The sequence below is a fragment of the Calidris pugnax genome, unplaced genomic scaffold (assembly GCF_001431845.1).
Source record: "Calidris pugnax isolate Ruff unplaced genomic scaffold, ASM143184v1 scaffold273, whole genome shotgun sequence".
NCBI lineage: Eukaryota > Metazoa > Chordata > Aves > Charadriiformes > Scolopacidae > Calidris > Calidris pugnax.
Window position 1 is genome coordinate 5,373,225 of NW_015094508.1, and position 16,911 is coordinate 5,390,135.

Sequence of the window (16,911 nt, forward strand, 5' to 3'; positions counted from 1 at the left end):
AGTCAACCATTCCCCTGGGCAGCCTGTTCCAATGTTTGACAACACTTTCAGTGAAGAATTATTTCCTTATACCCAATCTAAACCTTCTCTGGCGCAACTTGAGGCTCTTTTCTCTTGTCCTGTCCCTTGTTACTCCAGAGAAGAGACCAACACCCATGTCATTACAACCTCCCTTCAGGTAGTTGTAGAGAGTGGTAAGGTCTCCCCTCAGCCTCCTTTTCTCCAGGGTGAACAACCTCGGCTCACTCAGCTGCTCCATATAGGACCCCTCAGCAGCTTCATGGTTCTTCTTTGGGTGCACCCCAGCACCTCAATGTCTTTCTTGTAGTGAGGGACCCAAAACTGAACACAGTATTCGAGGTACAGCCTCACCAGTGCCAAGTACAGGGAGACAATCACTTTCCTACTCCTGCTGGCTACACTATGTCTGGTACAGGTCACGATGCTGTTGGCCTTCTCAGTCACCTGGGCATACTGCTGTCTTGTATTCAGCAAGCTATCAACCAACACCCCAGGTCCTTTTCCTTCAGGGAGCTTTCCAGCCACTCTTCCCCCAGCCTGTAGTGCTGCATGGGGTTGTTTGTGACCCAAGTGCAGGACCCGGCACTTGGCCTTGTTGAACCTCATCCCATTGGCCTTGGCCCAGCCAGCCAGCCTGTCTGGGTCCCTCTGTAGAGCCTTCCTACCCTCAAGCAGATCAACACTCCCACCCAACTTGGTGTTGTCTGCAAACTTACTGAGGGTGCACTCGATCCCCTCTTCCAGATCATTGATAAAGATATTAAAGAGAACAGGACCCAGTACTGAACTCTGGGGAACACCACTTGTTACTGGCCACCAACTATATTTAATTCCATTCACCCCTACTATTTGGGACCGACCACCCAGCCAGTTTTTTTTCCCAGAAAAGCATATACCCATCCAAGTTGTGAGCAGCCAGTTTCTCCAGGAGAGTGCTGTGGGAAACAATGTCACTCATAGAAGACTGTGTAGAATTTCTTGGTTGGGGGGTGGGAGTGGGCTTGATACCACTGAAATAATTAACTTAGATGGCTTGTGAAGAAAATATTAAATGTTGACAGTACGAGCACATATAGGAGAAACAGATCAATTCATAGTTCTTATAAGCTGTTGTTTAGTCTCTCTTCAGATGAAGAATTCAAGTGGGCAGCTCTTGACCTAAATGTGATAGTCCTCTTTTCAAAGACACTTCTGTACCATCTTTTGAATTATAAAAGACCCTGTCATGTATTGATAACAATGACTGTGTCCCCTTGCTTCTCAGAGTTGTGATACATTCTATGATGCTACCCTTTATTTTGCTGTTCTGAACAATCCTGCAATGGTAAAAGGAACACACCATAAATTTTAATGCAGCCTACAAAATTTCTTCATTGGCTAGTGTGCATACCCAGATTTCAACAGCTCAATTGACGAGAGACTTGATAAATCTACTGCAGAATAGGCATCTGGTACTTAATGGCTTATTGCTACTGTATATTGATGTTTGCATGAAGAGTCCAGAACTTGGTCTGTGTTGGCTAGGATGCAAGTTGTTCCAGTGCTTTCTGAAAGCACAGTGATAAAATGGTTGTGTTTTCAGGGATCAGAAGGAGAACATCTAAATAAAGTATCCTCGTCTTCTTTTTTCAAGAGGTTGTGTTCTGTGACACAACAGAAGACACTAAAACACACTTAAGTTTTTTTGCCCAGGAATACGAATATCGGAAAGACGTGATGGTCATGGGGAGCAATCCCAGAAGGTTTTTATTTATGCCAATGCTTGTTTTTGATGCTTCCCTAATTCTGTGTTATCTTGCAAGTGCCTTTGGTCAGCTTCATTTAATCAAAATATTCTTTGGAAGGTGAGGTAGGACAGATCTCTGCTGGTATTACCTCTCCTGTCAGACTCTCTTAGTTGTGGTATGTCAACCTCTGAGATCATTTCTTCATACCATTATCATCACTGTGGGCATGAATTCCTATACATAGACGTCTGTCCTTGTGCCTGTGTATAGATGTTCTATGGACAGAATTGACATGCAAAAGTTGCTTGAAATGTTCAAAATGAAAAGGCTTTTTACTGTATGGATCTTCCATTTGGATTTAGTTCATTTACAAACTGTAGATCAACTATGCTCAGGTTCAGTACTTCTGAAATAAGGGGGGTGCCCTTGTTTAATATTTTGAATAAAGCTCATTTGGGCAAGTATAATGGCTATCATCCATAATTCCAAAGCAGCTTGTGGGTTGGTTTTGGATGGGAACAGGGGGGGAGTTTCCCCAGGCTAGACTTCAGAAGCTAATAGGTTCGTATGCTTTTTTTTCACCTTTGTGGAAATGCTCTTAGCAGTATGCACTTCAGTGGTGTCCTGTTGGCATTCCTGTGGGTTTGTGGAGTCTGATTTACGTGCTTAGAAATGGTTGTTCATTGTCAGCTCTAGGTTGGTTGCTAAGTTCTTTTTTAATAGAACTATGTTTTTTAAAAAGTGACTTCCTAGCTTCTGCTGTTTTCAGAAGTCAGTTTCTGCTTAATCATCAAGGATGGGATCTAAAGGTACATTCATTTAAAGAAAAAGCCTACAGAAATTGTAATTCTTTTGAGACATTACTTCAACTTGAGCCAGAATTCTAGATTTGCAGCTTTTAAAGGGTTAGCAGTGCGTGTGTGCTGCCACTGTGTTCAAGCAAGTGTAAAATTCGTCTGTACCATGCTTCTTTAAGAACTGCCATTTCTTTTCAAAAGTATTCTGCATTTTATTGCATGTGCATTTTAACAACCTAATAGATATGAACCTTCTTCTGATCGTTATTTTTAAGTTTTGTGCTGTCCAGTTAATACGTATGATGCCATCCTGTAATCTTAAGGTAATCCCTCTTTGACAATGCTGGTTAAGTATTCCTTCTTCTTTCTCTTCTGTAGAAGAAAGACTGCAGCATGTTCTCAACAAGTGTGAGAGCTGTCATTAAACTTACTCCTCGCTTCACACAAGAGAACGGAAATAAACATAGTTTGACCAAACATGAAAGACATGAAAGCTAATGAAGGATGTGCTAAGTATGTAAGAGAAAGAAGAGGAGAGATAAGATGTTATTTAAAACAAAGTTCTTGGGCTGATTTCGTGGAAGGGTTTTAAGGACAAAAAGAAATAAGGAGGAGATTCGTGGTATGGATGATGCTGTAGTGCTTTTTAAAAACTGTTTCCAGATCATTTCAATTCAGAAACTTGAGAGGACTGTTTTCTGGCTGTGCCTCTCCTAACATCTTCTTCTTTGTTCTTCTACTCTGGGGTGTTCCTGTACATTCCAAAATAAGGGCTAAAAGAAGAGTGTGATTCTCTTGCTTATTTCATCTTAATTCCATGATTGATTGATAAATTAGGAATCATTCTAAGTGCAGATTTATCTATCTTGTAGGTAAATCATCTTCAAAACTTTTAAGTGCCATCCCTTTTGTCCTTTATATACAGTTACCTGTGATTGTTAGATTAGCGTTTAATTCTAGGAGGTTTGGGAAGTGGATTCAAATTTTACCTAAGCTCCAGCTTACTTCAAGTTCAGGCTTACAGAAGGTAACAAGTGTGAGCAAGGAATTTGAGCCCATCAGATTTAAAGTCTTAGAGCAGAGGCTTTTCTGTGTTGTCATTCTGCATCTGCAATATTGACTGAAATGAAGGTGTATTCTTTCTTTGAAAAGTCTAGTCACAAAGTAAAGTAGGGAAAAGCTTCTCATATTTATTCACTGTTTTTGTGGGACATATTAGTCTTAAAGGTGTGTATTGTATTTCTCCTAGAGTGGAGAGATGTAAGGATAGCAGTGATACAGCTTCTGTTTCAGAGGCTAGCAGAGTAAGTTTTTGACTTATTTGTTCAGATACCTGCACATAGCTATTTTTTTACAGTATCAGCTAACATTCCCAGAACTGTACACTCAAGCAAATGTCTTTTAGAAATGTGAAACATGAATTTGGGGTGGTAACTGTTAACAACATATGGAAGAGAGTATAATCCAAACCACTGAGAGTAAACATCAAACTGATCACTGTCTTGAGATCTGTCTAGGTAACATTCATTTGAAAAACAACTTAGCAGAACTGAATTGTCTGGTGTTTACTATCTGAATAAATGACAAAGAGCTCATTTTTTCTTAGTTATACAAAGTGATGCAGTGGTGTTGAGACTCAGATATCAAAGAGGAATCTACCTAGCAGTTTTCTAGTGGGGAACCTACAGCTAGCACAAGCAAAGGAATTCAAATGAATGACCTTGAAGTACAATGCAGGTGGGTGAGTGAATTCCAAACATCAACAATTAGTTAATCCTGTGCTGGGTTGTACCCTCCTATATTCTCCATGACCCTGGATTCAGGCTTTTGTGTCGTCCAGTGTCTCTTTCTATAGTATAACTGTATCAAGGAGAGCAGGCTACGTCTACAGGATGCCAAAGATATTTTTGGCATGTACCATGTTTCAGATTAATATTTTTGTACATTTGCCTAGTCTGTTATTCAGTAACAGAAAATAGAGACTTAAGATGTTTAATCTGAAATTCTGCATTAATGAGTTAGTTATGAAACTGTGCTTATTCTTCTTTGAAGTGGTTATATTCTTTTTCACTACAGCTGAAGTGGGATTTGTGACCTCACAAACATGCTATAAACTGTGGAGCAGCTATGTAGAATTCTTTACGTGTGTTTTGGTGTAGACCCTCTGATCGTAGCTTCAAGGTCAGGAAGTCAGTTTCCTAAGGCACTTAGTCAATGTGTGTGTATTTCAGAATTCCACATTGCATGTATGTGACTGTTTATTCCCTTGTAAGTATGATTATCTAATGTACAACAGAGGTTCTGCTAACAGTGTCATCCATGTGAGCCAAGACAGAGGGTACCAGCAACAAGTTACTGCCTTCTGACATCCTCTTTGCTTTCTTTCACACTGAGAAACAGATTGGAATTATGTTTTAAGATTTTTATTTTTTTTTTTCTTTGCCAATGAATTTGGCACAAGCATCCATCAAGTATGGGGAGGCATCTGCAGACAAGGATGTGTTTGGAAGTGGATTGCCACTAGGATGAGTTCAGCTGACTTCTAAAGGACACTTGAGAAAGGTCATAATGAGGAAAGTTAATTGCTATGGCATGCAGATAGATACTCACCATTGTCTACCACATGCTAATACATTGGGCATCTTTGTCTTAAATTTGGTAGTGGAAAGAAAGGAGGCAGAGAGCTCTTAAATGCTCTATAGCTTCACTTTAAGAATGTTCTGGGATGTTGGAGGGGGGATGGTTGGATGCATCTGCAGGTGCAACTAGAAAGAGGAGACACTTGTGTAAGTTGTACTAGATTTACATTCAGTTAATGTGGATTTGAGTAGTCTTCCTTTAAAATTAATATATTAATAAGGTTATCTCTTTTTTTGAGCCCCAGTCTTTATATATTGCATAGGATCATACAATGCATTCAAACCCATATAAAGGATTACCTTAGATCGAATCTGTCTAAACGTACGTATCCATAAAACACTTTCAGAAAGTCTCAAAAAAAAAAGTAAAATGTGTTTTAATTGAATATTGCACGGTAGGGTTTTGCCAAACCTGAAGTTGTCATCTAAATGCAATGGAAATAACACAGCTTAATTGAGGTTGCTATCCGGACTGATAGAAATACTTCCTTTTTTTTTTTTCCAAGAAAGTGAAGATCAGCTTTTATTTAAGGTTCCTTTTAGTCTGTATTACATCTAGCTTTGTCATACATATTTATGCTAATTTGAGGTTAATTTATAGAAGCATGGAGAAAATGTATGATGTCACATATGGTCAAATTCAAGGTACTAGATTTTGCAACAGAAGATATTACTAAAATTGTACTTTTCCCCAAATTCATATAATGTAACCTACAGGTTCTGCTTTTCTTTGTCTTTTCCTTTACTTTCTTGGGCATGTTTCTCATTCAGGATTATGGGCAACTACTAAATATAGCCTGAGACAGCGTCAAGAATAGGGAAATCGCAGATAATATGACTGACAACTGTTTTGGGGTGCTGACTGCCAAGGTGCATTTGGTGGGACTGCATGAGTCTGGCAGAGCTAATAAGCTCTGCTTGGGTTTGGATGGTCTGGCATTGAGCTTGTGTGTCTGCAATAGGTGGATAATCATCTGAGGTGCACTCCTGTGATTGTATATTTATTGCATGTCCTATCACTGTTAAAGCAAAAGCAAATAAAGCTAATCCCATCTTTGATGGAAAGCTGTTTTCAGTAACGATTCAATAGGAAATATATTTCTTGCTGTGTACTTCATCAGTCATATAAACAGTTTCTAGAGGAAGTTTTAAGCATAACCATTGCCTAGCGAAGACACAGTTATGTTAATATTTTTGATCAGTAAAATGCATAGTTTCAAGTCTAAGCAAACTCACATGATTAAAATGTATGCAGCTGGTCATGCTGCTACAATGTAGTGCTGGGCTCAAGTGTCTGCCCATCCTGGATATGTATGTTTTTGCTCCCTTCTTTTTGAACCTTAATAGTAACCACTCAGAATTTCTATTACAAGTACGGCTCAGTGAAAGCATTGTAGAACTGCATTCCTTATGTTCAAATTTCTAGAATAGACTTCCCACAGAAAAATCTTCCACTTATATTTTTCTCTAATGTTTACTCCATTTTTTCCACACACTTTCCTAGATTGTATATTTTGCTGCAGTTGCTAAAGGTTACTTAGTTTAGCACAACCCTTCTGAGATTTTTTTGTTTCCTAAATTTAATAAGCTACTATTTACTATAAATCAGTTAACTATGGCTTCACTTTAGGATCTTACTTTAGGATCAGCACCTTACGTGAAACTTAATTGCATGTGTTTCTCCCTTTCAGCAAGCTACATTGAGCGACCTCAGCTGATACGCGCAAAAGTGCCAATAGTGAAGTTCAGGGATAAAGTCAGGCAAGTATTCCATTCAACATCATTTTTTAGGCTCTGACGTAGGAAATGTCCATATGAGTAGTCCTGCTGAATTCATACTTCGTTTATTTGTGTTGCAGATTTGTACAGCTAGCATCCAGTGGCAGTCAGCTTACTTCCTGTTGTTGCTGAGATGCTGTTTAGTTTCTGGGACATGAATTAGTAGCAGTACGTCATGTATTTCTATGGGTTATTTGTACATAGTGGACTCCAGTTGGTAAATGGACAGAAAAACAACAGTGGGATGAAAACTGTCATGAAAGATAATTTTGCTTGCTGTGCAAACTTAACTGTTGAGCTACTTAAGGACTAATTCACAGCATTTATATTACAGAAACAACACTAAACAAAACTTGGGATTCTTGTGATGAAGTTGTATTCTTGATTAAAAAAAAAGTCTTTATTTTAGAATAGAATACTCTGTTGTCTTTTAGGGAGGTATTCATTGTTTAACAAAGTAGTATTACATGTTCTATTCAGTGTTAGGTACTAATTATATGACTTTTTTTTTTAGAAGGGGAAGTAATTGGAGAGAAGTGGACGTGTTGTATGTTACTGTATTCATTGTATCTTCATTGTGAAGATGTGAAAATGAATAATCAAGAGGGATGTTGTAGGACAGAGAACAATGTACTTCTTATTGTGTGTGATAAAAGTATCTGATAGAGATAAAAACTGCAAAGCACTCAAATTGTTTGGGGGTCTTAGTATTGTTATAATCTTCGTATGTTTATGGGCTTAGATTTTCGAAGACTTATATGTATCACCTTCATGGAATAACGTAGCTTGACTACTTCTTGTAAATAGTACTTTGAACAGTTCTCTTGTAACTGTCTTATCTGCCTATACAACTCTATCTTATCCTGCCTATACAGCTCTATCCTGCCTATACAACTCTAAAATTTTGCAACCCTGTCTCTTTTAAAAACAAACAAGCCCACTCCTCTGGCCTCTCTTCATAAAAGCATATCACATTGTGCTTTTGACACAATATACCTTTATCAGGGCAGAAACCCTGCTGTGATAAAACTGAATCTGTCATGTTTTCCATTTGAACTAATAATATAATCCATTTAAGCTTTTCTTGCATCGAGATTATGTAACACTTGTTAGGCTTTTTGCCTTATACTTTTATTTTTCATTTTCACATAATCTCATATGTACTTCTGTATACTTGCTTATCTTTTAAAAATTGGAATGATTTTTATCTAATGACATTCTCCCCTAGCAGTACAGAAGGTTGTTTCTTCCATGCTTTCTGCAAGTATTGTAAAGCTAAAATTTGGGTTAAATGGCTTAGCTTCATATAACAATGCTAGTCTTTATCGATACACTAAATGATAAATTCCTGGTACAAGTACTGAATAAATCATGGAGTTATAGCAAGAATATTTTTTTCCAATTTAAAATCAGAAAATAAACTTTAAGAAGAAACCTTAAATTTGGGAGTGATTATGTCAGATTAAAGTCTTTTTGTAGGCATTAATTGTCCATACTTTGGTCAATTGCAGAAAAAAAAAAGAAAAAAAATTAACAGTCATGATATTTATATACCTTACACACAGGATTTAAAGCATTATTTATTTCCTGGTAGATCAAAGTATAATCTTCTTAGAGTAGAAGCTGCCCATTACATTTTTCATCCTTAAAAACCCAGTACTGTTAACCATCTGGTTTCCTGTGCTGTTTTTTTGAAAGAGGCGAGAGGGAGGAGAATGACATGGCTTTGGGTTGGGGTTTTGTTTTGTTTGGGGTTTTTTTCTCCCCAGTTATTTTTTCTCTTATGTAAACTGTCACCTCCACCTATGTTTTATCTTTTTATTTAAGCATCTGTCTCTTCCCAGTCTCTTATCTGCCTTTGTCTTTTGTAGGTTCATGAATATACATAGGTACACACTCATTCATTTTTTCACAGAGATCTTGAAAAATGGGTTGAATATTTTGTACAGAAGGCACTAAGCTTGTTTTAGCCAAAATCAGAAACTAAACATGACAAGCTTCCAGTGAAAGCCAGTTTTCTTGATGCCTGGCTGCTGAGATAAGATGGTAGAATTCAATGAGCAGTATAGAACAGAATCATAGAATAGTTTGGGTTGGAAGGGACCTCTAAAGGTCATCTTACTCCAGTCCCCCTGCAATGATCTTCAACTAGATCAGGTTCCTCAGAGCCCTATCCAACTTCACCACGAATATTTCCAGGGATGGAGCATCTACCACCACGCTGGGCAACCTGTTCAGTGTTTTACCGCTCTCTTTGTAAAAAAAATCCTTCCTTATATCTAGTCTGAATCCATACTCTTTCAGTTTAAAACCATCACCCCTTGTCCTATCACAACAGGCCCTGTTACAGACTTTGTCCTCATCTTTCCTTTAGGCCTCCCTTTAAGTACTGAAAGGCCGCTATAAGGTATCTGTGCATCTGAATTCTAATGTGTTGCCAATGGTCCATATGTACCTGGAGATTGCCATTTCCCATTTACTTGTGATTTGGTGAATAAGAAATCATTCAGTCTGTGTCTCCCTTTTCATCTTAAAGGTTTTTTTTAGCCCTATAATAGTAAGCAAAGATCCACTGCACTTAAAAACTTATCTTTTTTTCTGTAGTCCTTCCCAGGAAGTAATTCCAATGCTGAGAGCCAGCATTGAGCCAGCAGAGCTACCAGACAAGCCTTTGATTGATTAGCAAGATTTCTGTACTACAGAGAATGCAAAAGCTTCCTGTTACACAACATTTGATGTTCAGTTGGCTCTTTTCCTCTCCTTCAGTGATTTTGGTAGAACTTGAGTCCAAACAGTTCCCAAACCTTTATCACTTGCCATAATTGCAACATCTATTAAATATGCCTATTAAAGTACAAAATAACTGCAACAGAAGTTGCTTAATCAGCATCTAGTAAATAGTAATCTTGTCAATTGGGGTTAATTGGAATTACACATGCAGCCTGGCATATTTCTTTACTATATTGGCACATACATCTAATATTCTTACTGATGTTTATGATTATTTTTACAACTGTAAAGCAGTAGCTCAAGTTTGTTTATTTCCTGTACTATTATGTCCTATGCTTTTAAAACACCTAAAAAGTCATGCTTGATACTAATTCAGGTTTAAAATTATGTAACGCTTCTGGTCCAAGGAATGTTCTAATGTAATTATTGATGTCAAAAATCTTCTGTAGGAACCAAATTAATGTGTTTTAGCCAGTTTAATAAATTCCAGGTCTTTGTTATCCTTGCAATAATTCAAGAAAATCCAAAGGACTATTCAGACAAACAAATGCTATGTGAATGAGGCTTGGATATATAAAATGGAAATAGCTGTACATTGCAGATAGCAACTTCGTTGTCAATAATGGCCTCTTCTTGTTGCAAATTATAGTGTTGCTATAGCTTATTTACTGTGAATTTAATATTCTTTCTTGAGTACTGTAAGTAGTTGAGGTCTATGGAATGCAGTATGGAATTCAAACTTTGGGGTGGTGTGTGATATAAATAAAGCAGATAGTGGTTGTTTGCCTTGTTCTTACTTGCTGTTAACAGCATGAAACAGCTAAAAACTGTTTTATCACAAAACACGCAGTGTTTACTAATAAACAGGTTTCATTTCAAAGTGCTTCCCAGTTATCTCTGACCATCATTACAGAAAAAAGATTCTTACTTTTTGATCTCTTGGAATTCAGCTCATTGGCATGATTTCCTAAATTGGTATCTCAGAGAATCTTCTCTGGCATCAGATGTTATCCATAGTTAATCACATAGTGCATATCTGGTTGGGAGAAAGATTCATTAAAAATCCAAAACATATTTGATATATTAAGTTGTCCTAAGGTATAAATTTGGATCTACATGTGCTCTCTATGTAAAACAACAATTACATTTTTATAACAATGGAATTCAAGTCTATAAGCAGTTTGAGTACTATAAACAAAACAAGAGTAGACATCACAGCACCAAAACTCTGAAGTAAGTTTCTAGAGCATTATCTCTGTCATTAATTAGGTAATAAATATTCTGAAAGTGAATACCATGATGCTTGATTCTTTTTTTTTTTGTCCTCCCCAATAGCCGTGTGGAGTTTGACTTGAATGTAAACAATGTTGTAGGAATAAGGAATACATTCCTTCTGAGAACCTATGCATACAGTAAGTTTTTTATGTATTTTCTTATTTCTATAAACTTTGGGTTTTAAATTTGTATTTTGGTATTAATAGGCTATTAAAATTCAGTTGAATATATTGGATTTCTATGTATTTAATGACCTAATAAGCTGCATTAGATAGCTTTAAGATAGCTTCTGTTACTCCATGTATATGGAGAAAACTGACATATATTGGCTAGGTATGTTTTTAATTGAATATTGTTATATTCAGAAGATAAAGAAAGATTCTTCATATTAAGGTCCACATATCTGCTACAAGGGCTGCTGCAGTATTCTGCAGATAACAAGATCATTATACTAGTGGGTATCTAGTGGTATAATCTCCAGTTCATTTTATTTCCTTACAGCCACTGATAGGGATGTGTGGCTGATAGCTGCTGTATCTGTATGGTATTACAGAGTCTTTCCTTGGAAGATCCAAAATACTTCTTAAGTTTTTATACTAACCCCAAAACAAAGCTGGATTTTGTATTCTCAGGAGTTTGCATTTTAGGGAGAGATTGTGAAACAGACTTCTGAAGGGGAAGTAATAAGAACAACAGTCTTAATGCTAAACTAAGGTTTTCTTACATAGCATCACAATATCATTTGGCAGATAAATAAATAAAGAGTGGACCTCAGGCTAATTCTTAAAGGCCATTTGTTGTTCTTCCTTTGCCACCTTTTTCAGTTCCTGCACACAGGGATTCCTTTATACTTAGCAGAGGAAGTTATCAGTAGAAGTTACTCTTACTAGTTGAACAACTCTGACCAAGATACTAGTAAAAATTCAGTGTTCCATATTCATGTTACTAGGAGATTCTACAACTTGTTCTGGATCAGTTGGTCAGTTTCTTCATATTTCCGGGAAGGCATATGCCTGGAGAAGGATTTCCTTCCAAGGTTAGAAAGGTTAGGGAAATGGGGTCACTTCACCAAGCCTGATGTTGATATAGGCATTCCTACCTACTGCCACAGATTTCCCTTATTCCTCTCAGCAAATCACTGTTGGGCAGACAAGAGTCCAGATGTGAACAAAGTAGTAGGAAGGGTCCTAGTGTCCCACCTTTTCTTCCCTTCTGCCTTGGTGCCCACTTATGTAAGGCCAGAAAAATTGATTATTTTTTTTTAATCTCCTGATGAAGGATAAATATTGTTACTTTCTTGAGGTTAAGGAGTGAGTTAGTAGCTAAGAGACTTGTGATTGCAAATGATGTCTCCTGATTGTCTAAACCTTATTAAATAGGCAAACTGTATCAAGCATAGTCTGTCTTGTCATCTTTGGACCAGAAAACACTCAGGTGGCATAAGGTAAACAAAAGTAAATGTAAACTTTTATCGGACAGTGTCTTCTAGAAGTCTTTTAGAAGTCATATCAATGGATGGATAGCATTAAAAATATTAGCCTGCTCAGTTAAATTTGTGGCTGAAGGGCGTCAGCCTGCATGGGAGAAAAAAGATCTAATTACTTCTTACGAGGAGGTCTCATTTTCCATTAGAACAAAGCAGATGCTTAGGCGACCTAAGAACTTATTATTATACATGAGCATGATTACAAAAGAAAAATCATAAATATTTCTGTGGATGGCCTTGTGTCTTTTTGGAAATCAGTCCTTCTATGTTGCTGCATAGGTGCTGTAGAAAACATCAAAGATGATATGGCAAAGAGAAGCAGAATATCCAGGAAAATGTAGGTAGATTAAGCAGAACTAGAAAGTGCAGTCTGTGCTGTTGTGTTGTCAGTTGTTTGCCTAAGGAGGCATGTCTGCAATTAAATCAGCAATTTCACTGAATTTCACTGAATTTCTAGAGTTGGAAGGGACCACAGAGATCATCTAGTCCAACTCCCCTGCTGAAGCAGGATTGCCCAGAGCTAGAGCATGTTACTCAGGACTGCATCCAGGCGGGTTTTGAAAATCTCCAAAGAAGGGGACTCCACAACCTCCCTGGGCAGCCTGTTCCAGGGTTCCGTCACCCTCACCGTGAAGAAGTTTCTCCTCATATTTGAGTGGAACCTCTTATGTTCCAACTTGTGCCCGTTGCCCCTCGTCCTCTCGGTGGGAACCACTGAAAAGAGTCTGGCTCCCTCCTCCTTCAACCCTCCCTTGAGATACTTGTAGGCATTGATAAGGTCTCCCCTCAGCCTTCTCTTCTCCAGACTAAAGAGTCCCAGCTCTCTCAGTCTCTCCTCATAAGGGAGATGCTCCAATCCCTGAATCATCTTTGTAGCCCTACGCTGGACTCTTTCCAGTAGTTCCCTGTCCCTCTTGAACTGGGGAGCCCAGAACTGGACACAGTACTCCAGTTGTGGCCTCACCAGTGCAGAGTAGAGGGGGAGAATGACTTCCCTTGACCTGCTGGCTACACTCTTCCCTATACAACCCAGGTAGATATTTTTCAATTAGTTGAAGGTGGACCTTTGAGCAAATGATATAACTGCATTTTCTTGAGCAGGTAGCTTGTTCATTGATGAAAGAGTATCAAGAAAAGTTTACTGGCCATGTTGCATGCTAACTTTGTTATATATACTAGTTACAGGCACTAGCAGACAGAAAACCTCACTTCAGAGTAAGGTCAACTAAAAAGAGATCTTTTCCACTGTGACACACACACACAAAAGAGTCCTGTTGGGAATTTAAGCCTATTTGCATTTTCATTCTTGGAAAAATCCTATTTCAGTTAATGCATGTTCATATGATGTCTGTAAAATAATTCTTCTGCATCTCACAGTTAGTGTACTAATAGCCATATCTTTTTAGTTCAGCCACTGGGAATAAGGTGACTGGTGGTAAAGAGCTTTGTTGTTTCTAAGAGGTCTTCTAGATCTAGATTGTTCCTGCTGAGGAAAAAAAAAAAAGGGCCACTTACAGGGGCATGTGTGGTGAACCACTGTGACCAAGTTGTGAGAAAATCACACGCTTGATAGCATTTTCAGAATAACAGAGAGCACCCCAACTTGTGCTGTTGTAGGATGTCTGTTGTCCTGGATGAATTGATGACGTATTGTTATACTCCTGTCCTGATGTGCAGAATGTAAAACTTTGCACAATGTTGTCAGGTTAGAAAAGATACTCCACAACATACAAGGCATTGTAAAGCCATCATAAGGCATGTGACTGAGCTGATAATCTGCTTCCACATATCTGCACATAATAAATTAAGTATGCTGCAAGGTCCCTAGGAGGTGGTGGTGAGTGACAGCTCCCTACAACACACGACTACCCTAATTAGAAGGCGATCTATATTCCCAGAAATACAGAATATCATACCTGGAATATGACTGCATTCGTATCTTTCTTCATGAAAAACATATGTCTTGATTTAACGAGTTACTGTATCTAACATCTTATCTACATAAAAAGCTATTGAGGACAAGGCGAATTTAAAAATTAATGTTTGTATGCAGGTGTTACTGTTTTAATGGATCCTGAGGAAAACTTAAGAATGATCTGTATGTCCTCCAACCAGGAGAATTCCTTTCCCTGCCCTCAAAGTTTATATAGCCTAAATAAATAATAACTAAAAAATTAGATGTGGTCTGACCTGGCAGCAAGTTAATTCAGGGAAAAATTTGTACAATGAACTGGAGAGAAATAGGATATGACACTGCTACGTTGACTGATGCATTCAGTTTTTCTTATCTGCAAGTTAGCTGGCATACCCCTTGTAATGTGTCTGTGGATCTTACTACTCAAAAGGCTGTTTTTAAATGTAAATATTTTTTTCTGATTTTTGTAAGATGGATAGTAGTTGTAGAATAACTAAATAATTTCTACAAAATGGTTGCAAAAGGTAATCTTAAATTCTAAGAGTATCAAATTGATCAAGTAGGAACAAATTTTGATTGATTGCTGCCTAGTTAAATGTGCTTTTTTTGAGATGTATTTATTTTATTTGCAGTTGAGAATCGAGTTCGTCCATTAGTACTTGTGATTAAGAAGTGGGCAAGTTTTCGTGATATAAATGATGCCAGTCGTGGTACTTTAAGCAGCTATAGTCTTGTATTGATGGTTTTGCACTATTTACAGAGTAAGTATTTTTTAATGTGTTGAAACTGTCCCATCTGAGTTCATGTTTGTGTAGTTTTCCTCTTTAATAAAATTAAACATCAGCAGGAGTCATCTTCCACACAGAAAAATCTGAAAATGAAGTGTGTGTACTCTGTTTCCTTAGTGCTGCATTTTTCTATAACAAGTGGACCTCTTCTCTGGAGGCAGAGTTACCAGCTTTAAAAAGGTAAAAATAAAAAATAAAAAAATATCAACATACCTGCAGGACACAGTGTAACTATAAAATAAACTCAAGCAGTAGTTAACAAAAGTCTGCCTTTCAACAAAGGGAAAATAAACTCAAGCTCTATTTAACAGAAATCTGCCTTTTAACAAAGGTAAAAGCCTAAACAACAATTTCAGTGGGTTTTGGTTTGGTGTTTTTTTAGTGTTTTGGTTTTTTTTTGTATGTGGTTGTTTTGTTGGGGTTTTTTTTTTAGTTTGGGAACTTCCAAGAAAATTCAAAGGGACAACAAATGCTGTGGGTCTTTTTGCTGTCTACTGGGGCACGACGGACTGAACATGGGCTACATGTGTATGCAAGAATGCACTACCATGTGGTTAGATTTTTCTACTGATTAAAGTCTTCTGTAAGGTGAAAGATGTCAAAGACCATTAGAAAGCAGGATATTTGATGGCCAGTGGCAGTACCTTTTCTTGTGACTTAAGTATATTGAAACATTAAACATCTGTATGGAGCCAGAAAGCTTTACCTCAGAAACTAAGGATCCCTGTTGAGAATTCCTGTTGAGAATTCAAGAATCCCATGCAATCCAGAAATCTTTTCAAGGAAAAGATTGAAATGAGCTTATTCCCCTCGCTCCCTGCTATTTCTTTCTTTCGTTAGAGGAAGTCCACGTTTGTGATTTGTGTGGTTTGCAATTCTTGCTTAAGACATAGGGATTGTAATTTAACAAATCATTTAGCTTAGTATGAGTTTCTTGGGTTTTTATTGGGAGATATGACAGGAAGGCAAGGAACCCCTGAAGTGTTCGTCTTAAGGAGTAACATGCCTCCAGAAGTATTTTCTTAATTCCTGTCAGTTCACTATAGACTGTATTTTGCTGCTTATTCTCATTCTACACTTTTGTGTTTTGTTTTGTTTTTTTTTTACAATGTGCTGATTATTCATGTTATTTTAATGACAACTGGTTCTTAACATTTTATGATCCTATCTGTGGACAAATTGTGCAGGCTCTCATTTTAGACTTTCTGTCTTTGTCAGTTTGTGTAGGTTTTAATATTTGTTATTGTTATTATTATTTTTTAATCAGGTCGAAACAACGTGTAGCTCCTCTGACAGCTTGTTTGGCCTGGAATGTTGATATTTGCTGTAGACTGGATAGCCAACTATTTATTAGTTTCAAGATCATGCTACACCCACTGTGTACTAGGGTGGAAAGCTTTTTATGATAGTTGACTCAAGTGGCTTTTCTTTCAGCTGAACGGTATCTGTAGTATAGGACCTAGGAGGGTGTTTTGTGTATTTGCAATCCAGTTGGCTGGAATAATTCTGAATTCTTTGATGCCCATACTGTGTGTTTGTTGTTAATGTACCAATCATGAGGACAGTAGGGCACAAGCTACTCTATCCAGTGAATATGTTTTTTTTCTCTACATATACTGTGATGGAATGCCATAGATTTTTTTGTTTCGGTGGAAAGAACATCTGTTGTCACAGCTCTGAAACCGTACTATAGGTGACTAAGTAATTCAGTGTAGATTCGTAGTACAAATCGGGGGGGGGGGGGGGGGGGGAAA

General features: G+C 37.6%; 1 protein-coding gene across 1 annotated transcript in view; it reads left to right on the plus strand.

The window, feature by feature from the left end:
- The window catches only part of PAPD4 (PAP associated domain containing 4), a 48,366-nt gene that overhangs the window by 8,113 nt on the left and 23,342 nt on the right, over positions 1-16,911 (plus strand). Inside the window, exons 8-10 of the mRNA XM_014965057.1 lie at positions 6,876-6,945; positions 11,029-11,105; positions 15,002-15,130. Coding sequence (XP_014820543.1) covers positions 6,876-6,945; positions 11,029-11,105; positions 15,002-15,130 — 276 coding nt within the window. The remainder of the gene's footprint in view (positions 1-6,875; positions 6,946-11,028; positions 11,106-15,001; positions 15,131-16,911) is intronic.